At 35.4% G+C, this 12612-nt stretch overlaps 1 protein-coding gene and 1 pseudogene across 1 annotated transcript; both read left to right on the top strand.

The window, feature by feature from the left end:
* Positions 1-3358: 3358 nt before the first annotated feature.
* LOC115972065 lies at positions 3359-4665 on the top strand (annotated as a pseudogene).
* Positions 4666-6428: 1763 nt separating this feature from the next.
* Positions 6429-8921, top strand: LOC115976822. Its single transcript, XM_031098315.1, has one exon. It carries the CDS (start codon positions 6562-6564, stop codon positions 8602-8604), a length of 2043 nt encoding a protein of 680 aa, XP_030954175.1. The 5' UTR covers positions 6429-6561; the 3' UTR covers positions 8605-8921.
* The last annotated feature ends 3691 nt before the right edge of the window (positions 8922-12612 follow it).

Genomic DNA, 12612 nt, shown 5'->3' with positions numbered 1-12612 from the left:
TATACGGGCATTTATCCTCTTACCAGCGTCCACGTGTAAGCTCAATTTTCTAGGACTTTAAGACTTGTCCTGTCAGCCCATACCTAGAGTGGTTGGGGGCGGTTGTAAAAGCTGAAGAGCATGGCTCTGTCAGGTGCAGAGTATTGAATGGCAGTAATGCAGCTTTCCCTTTGTCCTTGGTCGTTATACTATCCAGCGTCTCCTTCTCTATTGACATAGATATTTTAGATTTTTTCCCAAACTGTTCCTATACCGTTTTTGCCCTTTCTTCCAGGGGGAGCTTGGATATGCCGAGGACAGAATCATCCTCGGCTATGTTTCAAGACTATTTGGACTTTTATTACACATCCTCTGCTATACTCTTCCTCGGCTCGGGTCTTGGACCCCAATGTAAAAATGGGCCAGGGCCACAAATTATTGGGCCCCACAATATATATTTAAAAAAAAGAAAAGAAAAAAAAAGCACTTATAGAAACTTAGGAGTTGGGCAAAAGCCAAATGGCAAGAAGGGTTAAAAAAAAAAAAAAAGGATGGATGAGAGATAAAGTAGTCAAAACTAAGAATATTGAAGAGAGAGAGAGAGAGAGAGAGAGAGAGAGAGAGAGAGATGATACGCATGTTGCAGTTGCGAGTTGAGTTGCTGAGAAGAACACATGGCCATAATATCTCTCTCGATACCTTTTTCAAGAAAAATAAATTAGAGACTATTTTATGAAATGGGTTGAACGAGTTACAAATCAAAAATGTTTAGGGGTTTTTGTTTTTTTGTTGTTGTTTGAACTATTGTTGGACTAATTTTTATTGTTGCTATTTGGGCTTTTATTTTGTTTTTTTATTTAAGATATTAAGAAATATTTGGGGTCAAAATTATTTTTGTTGAACCCAAATTCTTTGTTTATGCTAATTTTAATGTTTTTATTTGGGATTTTTTTAATGGATTATATTTAGGAGGGCCAAAATTATTTTTATTGAACCCAAATTTTTGGAATTGAGTAAACTCACACACATAAAAATAGTAATAATAGTATTTTAAACCAGATTTATAATACATTATATAATCAGAACATAACTACAAAATAGTCTAACCTTTGTAGTTGTAAACTGAGGTTATAAATAATGGACATTAGATACATACAACTAATATGAGATAAACAACTCTTTTTTTCTTTTTTTCTTTTTTGTGTAAACAATAACACTTATTAGAATTCTTAAGTCAAGATGTTCAGTTCTTTTTTTTTTTTTTTTAATTTTTATTTTATTTTTAATTTTGGATAAACAAAACAAGTTAAGCTAAAAATAGTTATGTAAATAATTTTTTTTTTCTAAGTCTAGGCGTTCGTATATATGAATAGCCTGACATCAATGTAAAGCCACTATTAGTCCACTACCAGCCAAAAAGAGTGAAAATAAAATGAAAATCATAATAGTGAGATCCGATGCGGTTTTGACACAGTATTTGAGAATTAACCCCAAAAATGTTGTGCATATATGCGTGAGACTTTGAGTGTGACCATTAGTAATTTTCTATGGATAAAATTTAATTACAAAATTAATTATAACCTAAAACTACAATCATATTCAATAAAATAAATATTACTACATATTTTAAAAATATAATAGTTGAATTGCATGTTTTTTATGCTTTTAATATAAATGTCAAATTTTGTGTCAATTAGATATTATTTACTATACGATAAATAAACTTATATTTTATGCATAATTTTAAACTACAAAATCTTACAATTTGAACTATTTATTGATGACATAGCTATTGATATTTAATTTTCTAAAAATTTTGCAAGTATGAAGAATATAAGAAGAATATATCATCTAATGGTGGATTTGTTAAACTTCATTTCTAATAAAAAGATATTGAGTAAGGTTATAGCTTAATACTACAACTAATTTTATAGTTAAATTTTTTCTATTTTTTATTATGAGAAATGTTACGTTCATAACAAATTTTAGATGATAAATTGTTATTGGTTACAATTTGAGTACATCATTGAAATTATTTTTTTGTCAACCAAGAACAACTTACCACTTAAGATTTATTGAGAAAATTTTGTAAAAGTATTGTGGACAAATTATTTTTCATTTTTTATTTTATTAGGTAATTTTCCATCTCCATGTGAAAGAGGGAGAGAAGAACCTCCAAATGAGGTCCTGCTGCTTGTGGACAGAAAGTTGCTTTTGTAGGTGAACCAGTCAAGAGGGAGGGATTGCTGAAATTACATAAATTATTCTGGTCGACCAGAGGTTTTTAATTTATATACCATTAACATTGAGTTAAGCTTGTCAATAATTTCATCCCCCTTTGGTTGTCCTCTCGGCCTTTTTTCTAACAACATTGTGTTTTTGTGTTATAGACAATCAATAGGTATATGCAGCAGCTGGGCTTGCTGTGGTTTTCTTCTTTACCTTGCTCTTTTTCAAAAACCTTTCCCCATCTTATTAGTCACAGCCCAGCCTCGCGGTTTTCTAACTGCAAACTCTTCTACTTCATGGACCAACAGTCCTGCTCCCAATTCTGTGAAATTTAAAGATGGATCATTTCATTTGTGAGAATCATACTTTCCAGTCAACCCTCCAATATATACCAGGTATATACCTGTGCTTGTGGCTTCTTCTGTAATCAAACATGCAATAACAGTACACACTTTGCCATTTTCAGTCTTTATTATTTATCCGCAAACACCACTCTGAGTGATCATACTCCACATGTTTTATGGTCTGCCAACCCAAAGAATCCAGTTAGCTACGATGCGACTTTGCATCTCACCTCAGATAGAGGTTTGGTGTTACAAAACGTTGATGGAACTATAGCGTGGTCGACAAACATCAGCAGCGACAAATTTGTGGCTGGTCTAAACTTAACCGACAAGTGCAACCTGCAGCTCTTGGATGAAAACAATGCAACAATTTGGCAATCTTTTGATCATCCAACTGACACGCTTGTTATTGGGCAACAATTTACTAGTGAAGGAGGATTGTTTTCGCTCTCTCTCACCACTTATGGGTTGTTTGCTTATTTCAATTTTTATCCTCCTCAACCCTATTATTCTTATACATTTAGTAATTCTTATAAAATTAGTTATGCTCAATTTCAAACTGAATCCTTTGATTTCATCGAAGGAAACCGTTCATTTTTCAAAATAATTATTAGTTCAAGTCAATACCAAATTTGCTATATATATGAGATTTGGGCTTGACGGACACTTGAGAGTGTATGATATTTTCTGGAAGGAAGTGGATGATCTTTTAACAAGTGATATTGGTTTCTGTGGTTACCCAACGGTTTGTGGCAATTATTCTATTTGTACTACAAACGACCAGTGTAGTTGTCCTGGACCCCGAAATGGGACAAGCTATTTTCAGCAAATCCAAGAAAGGCAGCCCGACCTCGGATGCTCTCTGGTTACTCAATTGTCTTGTGAAGCTTCCAAATATCACATTCTTTTAGAGCTCCAGAACGTCACATACTTTCCCTTTAGAAAACAGTCATACTTTCAAGATATAAATCTAGAGAGTTGTAAACAGGCATGCTTAAAAAATTGTTCTTGCAAAGCTGCTATTTATTATTCGATCTCCCTTGTTGGGAATTGCTATTTACAATCCCAAATTTTTTCACTGAGGTCCATTGTTGTTGAAGAAGAAGAAACTTGCTTTGAAGTGTACATCAAGGTGCAGAATAATGTTCCTCCTCTTCAGCAAAAAAACCAGCTTCAAATAATATTGGGATCCACTCTTGCATCTTTCTTTGCTTTGCTTCTTTTCATTGGAATCCTTGTTTTTCTATTTTGGAAAAAGGAAAATGCTGATGAAGCAGAGTATTCTTTAGATCTTGTACCAGGAATGCCCACGAGGTATTCTTATGCTGATTTGCAAGCAATAACAAAACAATTCAATTAAGGAGCTTGGTCACGGAGGATTTGGCATAGTTTTTGAAGGGACTCTATTTGACGGCACAACAATTGTAGTGAAGCGTTTTGATGGTTTTAGTCAAATCAAGAAATCATTTTTGGCTGAAGTTAAGACAATTGGTAGCGTTCATCATTTCAACTTGGTGAGACTAATTGGATTTTGTGCTGAAAAATATCATAGGCTTCTCGTTTATGAGTACATGTCCAATGGATCTTTAGATAAATGGGTATTTCATAAAACTTTTGATATGTTGCTTGATTGGCAACATAGAATGAAGATCATCCTTGACATTGCAAGGGGACTAACTTATTTACATGAGGATTGTAGACAAAGATAGTTCACTTGGATATAAAATCCCATAACATCCTCTTAGATGAAAATTTCAATGCAAAAATCTCTGATTTTGGGTTATCTAAACTAGTTGATTGTGATCAGAGCTAAGTTGTTACAATCAGGAGAGGGACTCTAGGCTATATGGCTCCAGAATGGTTAAGTTCAGTAATAGCAAAAAAAGTGGATGTGTATAGCTTCAGAATTGTGCTCTTGGAGATGTTGTGTAGAAGGAGAAATTTTGATCGCTCTCAGCCAGAAGAAGCAATGCATCTACTTCATCTTTTCATGAAAAAGATTATGGAGGACCAATTGTTGGATCTGATTGATACGTATAATGAAGATATGCAATTACATGGAGTTGGAAGTTGTGAATATAATGAGGGTTGCAGCATGGTGTTTGCAACATGATTTCACAAAGAGACCTTCCATGTCCACAGTAGTTAAAGTCTTGGAGGGTGATGTGAATGTTGAGTCTGACCTAGATTATTAGTTTTTGAATCCAACTTTACCAAGCATGAGAATTGGAGTTGATAACCAGGAAGAGCATCTTGTTGTTGTTACTCCATTATTGCCTTCAGTTTTATCAGGACCGCGGTGACTTTTTATTGTGCCATCTTCATTACTTAACCAATGAGGTAATTTCCCTACTTGTAATAAATTATGTCTTCCAATTTTATAGCAATCAGATGTAATTTACTATTTGATGAATAAACTTATTGTATTGTTGTGTTCCTCCTAAGGACTGGTGCATAATATATAGTATTGTTTTCCTAAGTTTGTACAATAGTTGCTGCATAATTATAATTATAATTATGTATGTGTATACAATTACATATTTGTGTTAGAGTCTCTCTCTCTCTCACACACAAATTTGCAATATCCTTTGTTTGATTCTTAATGAATAGAGTAAAAATGAACCTCTCACCAGTTCTTTATAATGTCATTCTCCACGTACCATCATTGGTGTTTCTTTGAATGAATACTTAATCGCAGACATAGTTTCGTTTTGGTGATAGACATAATTGATTGGTTGGTGGATTTTTGTAAGCAATGAGTCACTAAAAAATTTAACATGGTTGTATATTTTGAAAATCTAAGCGGTGTATTGCATCTTTGTTTATATTTTTAACATATATGTCAAATTACGTTTAAATTGAATGTTATTAACTATTCGATCCATAAACTTATTTTTTATGCATTATTATTATTATGATAATTCAATAGTTACAAGTGGAGTGAGATTTGAACAGTGGATGTCATGAACAAACCAAGATGTGCCAATCAATTGAGTTACGATACTTTTGACTTTTATGTATAATTTAAGATTATAAAAAATTGAAATTTAAATATTTGATTGATGACATAGCTATAGGTATTTAATTTTCTTAAAATTTTGCAAAAATGAAGTATATAACCAATTGAGCTAATGGTGAATTTATTAAAATTCACATATAATAAAAAGATATAAGGGGAGTTTGTAACTATTGCTTACAAATAGAAAACTTTGTCGTTATTATATATTATTTATGACAAAATTTTGCTACAAATTTGGTTGTAGCCTAAGGTTACAATTTAACTAAAAAAATTAACATTACTGCATATTTTGAAAATCTAACTATTGAATTGCAATTCTTAACACATATGTCAAATTTGATGGAAATTGGACGTTATTTTTTATGCATAATTTTAAACCAATAAAACTTAAAATTTAAATATTTAATTGATGATATAGTTATTGATCTTTGATCTCTTAGAATTTTTATAAATATGAAAGATATAAAAAGAAAATTTAATCAAATGATAAATTTGTTAAAATTCACATTTAATAAAAAGATAATGAATGAAGTTACAATCTTATACTACAACTAAATTTATTCCCAAACTTTATTGCCAAATTTTGTACTATTATTTATAGACATATCTAATGGTTAAAGAAGCCCAACAAGTCAGCGGTGTTGCTCCTTTCATTGATTGCCGTCGGAAACCCATGCAATGAAATGAGTCCTATTTGATCCAAAACCAAGTACTAAAGCTCACACTGACCCAATCTCAAGTGGGCTTGAATTCTCAACATAGTCTGTGGACTCATTGTAGTGGAAAGAAATTGCTATTGACTTCAAATCACCTCCTTGGGACAACACTGCTACTAGACAATACACTATAGCTTGTCGAGTCACTCATCAGCATAAAAACCAGCTCATTTCCCCTTTTCAACTCCCAAGAAGAAACACCCTCAAAATGATCTAAACCAAGCTCCATATTCCCAACTTCTCAAATTTGCACCTCACTCTTCCAAACCCAAAAATGCCCACCACTACTACCACCACCCTCCTCCTCCTCCTCCTCCTCCTCCTCCTCACCACTACAACCACCACCTCATCCTCCCCAATCCTAGGCCTAGACTCCTATCTAGCCCAACAATCCCGCCAAGACCCACAAGCCACAAACGACACCTTCCTTACCCTCCCAACCTCCCTAAAAAAATCCCTCTCCTCCCCATTCCCTCTCCCCTCCATCCCTTCCCTCACCTCCTCCCTCCTCTCCTTCTCCGTCCCTCTCTCCCTCCACATCCGCCTCGTCGGCACTTTCCCCCCTAACTCCCCTTCCCTCCTCTCCTCCTTCCTCTCCACCGCCTCCCAACCCCTCCACCACTTCCACGTCATCTCCCCTTTCAACCCCCCTTTCCATTCCCTCTCCATCCAACACACTCCCCATTTCGATATCGCCTTCTCCCCTCCTTCCCTCACTTCCACCCTCTCCGAATCCCTTTCCTCCCAAATCTCCAAATCCCCTTCTCCCCTCCGCTCTTCCCTCCTCTCCATTCCCTTCTCATCGATCGATACCATCGTCTCTTCCGATTTCCGCAGCGAAAACGAACACGAAAACCACGACGGAATCTTCATCTACCTCCTATACCTCGGCCCTCAATCAAAACCTTACGCTTACACCTACTCCGACTCCCATTCCTCCGCCGGCTTCACCGATTGCCTCGGAACGATCCACGCATCCAAAAATCGGTACTTATGGATCGATTTGGCCGCCGGACCCGTCGATTACGGCCCGGCTTTGTCCGGCGACGGCGTGCTCCCCCGCGGCGAATTCCACCCCCTCGCCGCCTTCCACAGCCGCCAGAAGTCCCAGAAATCGCTCCTCGCCGACGTATCTTCCCTGATTTGGAGTGCTTATCAGGTACTCCTCGTTCCTTCTTTGAGAATTCCTGTTCCTTTTGAGAATTCGTTGCTGGTTCAGTTCATACATGTTCGTAGTGGTAGTAGGGATTCGAGTTCGGATGGTTTGGATTGGAAGAAGATTGAGAGGACTTTGAGTGAGGATGGTGGATTGTTGTTACGTGATCAAACCTTGAGGTTTAAGAATTATGAGGTGAGTTTCGATAAGTGTCCGATTTGCTCGTTCGCAGTTTCTAGGTCGATTAACTCATACACGTCGAGGTTTCTTTTCGATAATTATACGTTGATTGTGAATGAGTATTTGGATTCAAAGCGTTTGCATCAGATATTGTTGGAGTCGGGTCAGGTGTTTAGGAGTGAGGCTGAAATGCCAGTGGATAACGATTTCGGTAGGGTTCTTCCGGTTTATGTGTTTGATTTGGATTACAATAATCATTTGTTGCTCGATCGGTATCACCAGTCTGTTGCTTTTAAAGACATGGTTATCGCGGTGAGGACTAGGAACACGCAGACTGTGAGTGATTATACTTGTAATGGTCGTCACATGTTTACTCAGACGAGTAGTCTTGAGAGGCCGCTTGTTGGTTCGATTCTGCAGAGCATGTGGGGGGTTTCACCTACCCATTTGTTGTGGAGCCCTAGACATAATAGTACTTTGGTGGATTATACATGGAGCGTAGGGCAGACCCCGTTTGGGCCGTTCTCGGAGAGTTTGTCATTGTCTTTCGTGCAGAAGGATGCAGCTAAGAGGAGCGTTCTTTTGACGATGATGAATTACAGTATAACGAGTGCCATTGATTTTCTTGAATCCATTGCTGAACATGGTGGTGATAGGAAGCTACTTAAACAGAATCAACATCTTGTGTTCGAACAAAGGTGGACTTTGTTCAAGTACAAGCTTGACAAAGCAGTTTCTGCTTTGTCGCATTTGGATTTTGAGATGGCTTTGTACTATTTGAAGTCTTCTGATCATGATCTGTATGCCATCCACTCTCTTGTCTATACTGCTTCTGATGAACTGGAGGCATCACTGGTATGCTTTAAGGACCCACCATTCCCATGGACTTTGGTTTCTTTCTCTGCAGGAGGTTTGATAGCTCTCTTTTATGTTTATTCAAAAAGAGACAAACTGTTCAGAAGTAAAAGAAAGCAATTTTGATGCTCTTCAGAGGAACCTCAAGTTTGTATCATTTGAATGCAATACTACACATGTATGTTGAAAGAGAGGTTAGTCAGAGGTCAGAAACTAGTAACTTATCAAAAAGAGGTCAGAAACTAGTATTCAGTTCACAGAAAACATTTTGTACTGCAGTTTGAGCTTGCACTTTGCCATGTTCTTAATCTGTTCTCTTAGTTCTTAATTTTTTTCAGTTACATGCTTTAATTTCATGACTTGTCTGATGGATGTTAGCAGTTAGCACTTCGATGGAGCTTCTGTGGTGATTGTTATACATTTTTTGCTGTTATTTTTTTTTATTCTTAAACCTTTTTTACTGACTGCCACTAGAATCATTAACATACACATACTCTAGATGAATGGTTATATTTTTTCTCTTTTGCAATGGAAAATTTTGCGTTGTAGCTAACTTCACTCTAACTGGTAATTCTATTGTTTGTGTAACCAATTGCATATGATGAATCACACAATTACTACTGTTGATACATGATACCATCTTTTGTTATCAATATCATCAATGTCATTCCCACCTGGCTTCAATATATAAATATCTGATAGCTGAATCTGGATTTCTAACATAGGAAATAGATAAGATGTCCAGGTCGTTTTGTCACAGAGATTTTGGGCCCTCCCTGTTCAGATAATTAAATCAAGTTTTCAGCTTAGGATGAAGATTAAATGTCCGATCAGTTTTGAAGGTCAATGCATCTGCACTTTTGGACCTCCCGTTTAGAATCATTGATGATTCTACTGTTATGAAGAATCGTAATATGGGTGGAGCTATAGTTCATTACTTATTAAAAAAAAAAAAGTCTATGAACTTACTAAAAAATGTAATGAAATCGTTTTCTATAATCTGCTGTCCTTGTTTCATTGGGATGCAGCTTTTTGCATCCTAAACTTTCTATTTTGGATCAGTTGATACCAAATTTTTTTTTTTGATAAGTAGTTGATACCAAATTTTTTAGTATTTGAAGCGCTAACACATTTATTTATAAGAGAGATAAATTGGAGTTTCTGAACATAGTATCTCAGTTTGTTTCAAACATTTGCTGCTGTTCAAGCAGGTATGTTGCCCTGTTGCTTATATTTTTTTGTAGATTGCTTTTATTATGAGTTTTATGCTCTATCTTCATGACTTTCCCAAGGAATCATAGCAGTCATAGAAGTTTGGTGAAAATTGAATGGATCTTGTGCCCCCTTTTTTCTTGGTTATACTAATATGTTCATTCCTCTAAGACCAGTTATGTAATTCAGATTTTAGGCCTTGTTTAACTTTTTCTTGCAGCTGGCATAATTGGGAAGAGAAACCAACTATTGTTATGATTATTTTGATAAGTTTGGGCCCCCAAAGAAACCAATTCTTGTGTTCTTACATAATACTAAATATGTCTAACATCTACTATTAATGTGTTCATGACACCATCATATATTTACACCATTAGTTTCCATCTTGCTGCTGTGTGCTTTACCCGATTGATTGAAGTTAGATTTTTAATGTTGAAGCCAGCTGATGCTTCAATTTACTTTTATAGATCCTGTGTGTGATGATGGTGATGAACTGATGATGATAAATACGTAAATACCAGGATATGTACTTGTGTAGATGCTAAGTAGAAAGATAATACTAGATAGGTGCTTGTGGTCCTTTTTGTCTTGCTCTTTCTTTGCATTGTAGACAACTACGTTTTAAAATCCTGAATTTTTTGGAAATATCATTCAGATATTGTATGTAGATTGTTAAGAATCATATGGGATTGCATCAGTTCTGCTGCTTCTGCATCATGAATATGGTTTTGTATGATTGTATCATGAGCATACCAAAGCATCATGTTAGAGCATTGAACCAAAATCTTAAGCAGTTATTGTCCGTACTTAAGTTATTTGGACCCTTAAATGAAGAGCACGTTTCTTTCTTTTTCAAATCCTTCATTGGTTTGAGGAAACACCACCTACGCATGACTACATTGTGTGCATGCACCCTTCCACTCTAGTTCAAATACAATGGTTTTTTAAAATAAAGTCTAGGATGCACCTAATTTTACCCAATTAATGTGTAACAGGTTGGTGCATAATAAGTTGAGCGTCAATAGTGATGTTGATCACCCCATTGTCAACTCAGCAAGATGTAAAATTGGGTGTGCAAGTGTCCATAGGATTGTTGTTTTTTAAGGATAAAATAGGGAAACCGTTCTATTTGGTCTTAAGGACTCTCTTGCATCTCTATTAGGAAATGAAAATTATATATAAAAATATAATAATAATAAAATTGGAAGCTAACTTCATTGGAAGTAATAATTATATTGTTTATCTAACCAATCTCATACATGAATTGCACAATTACTTTTGGTGATACCATCTTTTGTTATCAGTCAAGAGTCTTGTAACTCAATTGACACCTTCTGGTGTTTCCAACAAAGACTTCTAGGGTTCATATCCCCCTCCCCCATTGTATCTATCAAATAATAATAATAATAATAATAATAATTTTGTTATCAATATCATCCATGTCAATTCCACCTGGCTTCATTGTATGAATATCGGATAACTGAATCTGGATTTCTTAGGAAAAAGATAACACGTCCATGTAACTTTGTCACAGATTTTGGGGCCTCCCTCTTGTCAAATAATTGAATCAATTTTTCAGCTTAGGATGTAGATCAAACGTCTGATCAGTTTTGAAGGTAAAGGAATCTGTATTTTTGGACCTCCTGTGTCCATGTAACTTTGTCACATAGATTTTGGGGCCTCCCACTGGTCAAATAATTGAATCAAGTTTTCAGCTTAGGATGTGAAACTCTCTTTCCGAAATTTGTAGTTATAAGAGATAAATTGGAGTCTCAGGACATAATATCTCAGATTGCTCCAAACCTTTGCTGCTTTTCAAGCAGGCATTTTGCCCTGTTGCTTTTTGTGTTTTGTAGATTGCTTGTGTTATGAGTTTTATGTTCTATTTTCATGCCCTAGGAATCTTTTCATTCACAAAAGTCATAGGCATTCCTCTGACCAGTTATGTAATTTAGAATTTTAGGCCTTGTTTAACTTTGGCTTGCAGCTGGCATAATTGGGATGAGAAGCCAATTATTATTATTATTTTGATAAGTATGGTCCCAAAGAAACCAATTATTATGTTCCTACAAAATACTAAATATGTTCTTACATAATACTATATATGTCAGTATGTCACACATCTACTATTAATGTGTTGTTGATACAATTATATAATTATATCATTAGTTTCCATCTTTGCTGCTGTGTGCTTATACCAATTGATTGAATTTAGATTGTTAATGTAGAAGTCAGCTGATGCTTCAATTTAGCTATTTGAAAGATGAAGGCATTTGGGTATGAGCACTTCAAACCGATCAAATAATTGAATCATAGTTTTTATACATGAAGTTGCAAAATGTCCACTGGTGTTTGAGTTTTGATTCTTTTGATTTTGAAGGAAAACGTCTGCAGGTTTAATAGTGAGGGTATGAACTTGTAGGAATATTTCCATCATCCTCTGCCATATAGGTTGGGTCCTGGGAGGATTTATATGATTCATCTAGTACATTCTTTGACTCATGTTCATATATTTTTCTTTTAAAAGTGTTGTAATTAGTGTACAAAGCTACTGCATTTATGATGTTTGGGAGAGGTGGGTCAGTTATAGACATATTAGTTCACCTACTGTTACATTTTTTTTTTTAATTTTTATAATGAAAACTTTTTGCTCTCTCTCTTTCTCTCTCTCTCTCTCTCACACACACACACACACAGCTGGGTCAGGAATAGACATATCATCTCACCTGCTGATACATTTGGTTTTTATTTTTATGCGAAACTGTTTTGCTCTCGCTGTCACACATGGATATTTACTTTTATAGGTCCTCTGTTTGATCATGGTGATGAACTGATGATGATAAACACGTAAATACCTGGATATGTAATTGTGTGAGGAATCTTATGGAATTGTATTGGTTCTGCATCAAGAATTTTGTTTTA

The sequence above is a fragment of the Quercus lobata genome, chromosome 2, assembly GCF_001633185.2.
Source record: "Quercus lobata isolate SW786 chromosome 2, ValleyOak3.0 Primary Assembly, whole genome shotgun sequence".
NCBI classification, from domain to species: domain Eukaryota; kingdom Viridiplantae; phylum Streptophyta; class Magnoliopsida; order Fagales; family Fagaceae; genus Quercus; species Quercus lobata.
Note: the sequence above shows the minus strand (reverse complement) of the source record. Positions and strands in the feature narration are given on the sequence as shown.

What these genes read in the sequence shown, in the direction of transcription:
- LOC115976822 (XM_031098315.1), top strand. Translation starts at nt 6,562, where the DNA reads ATGCCCACCACTACTACCACCACCCTCCTCCTCCTCCTCCTCCTCCTC.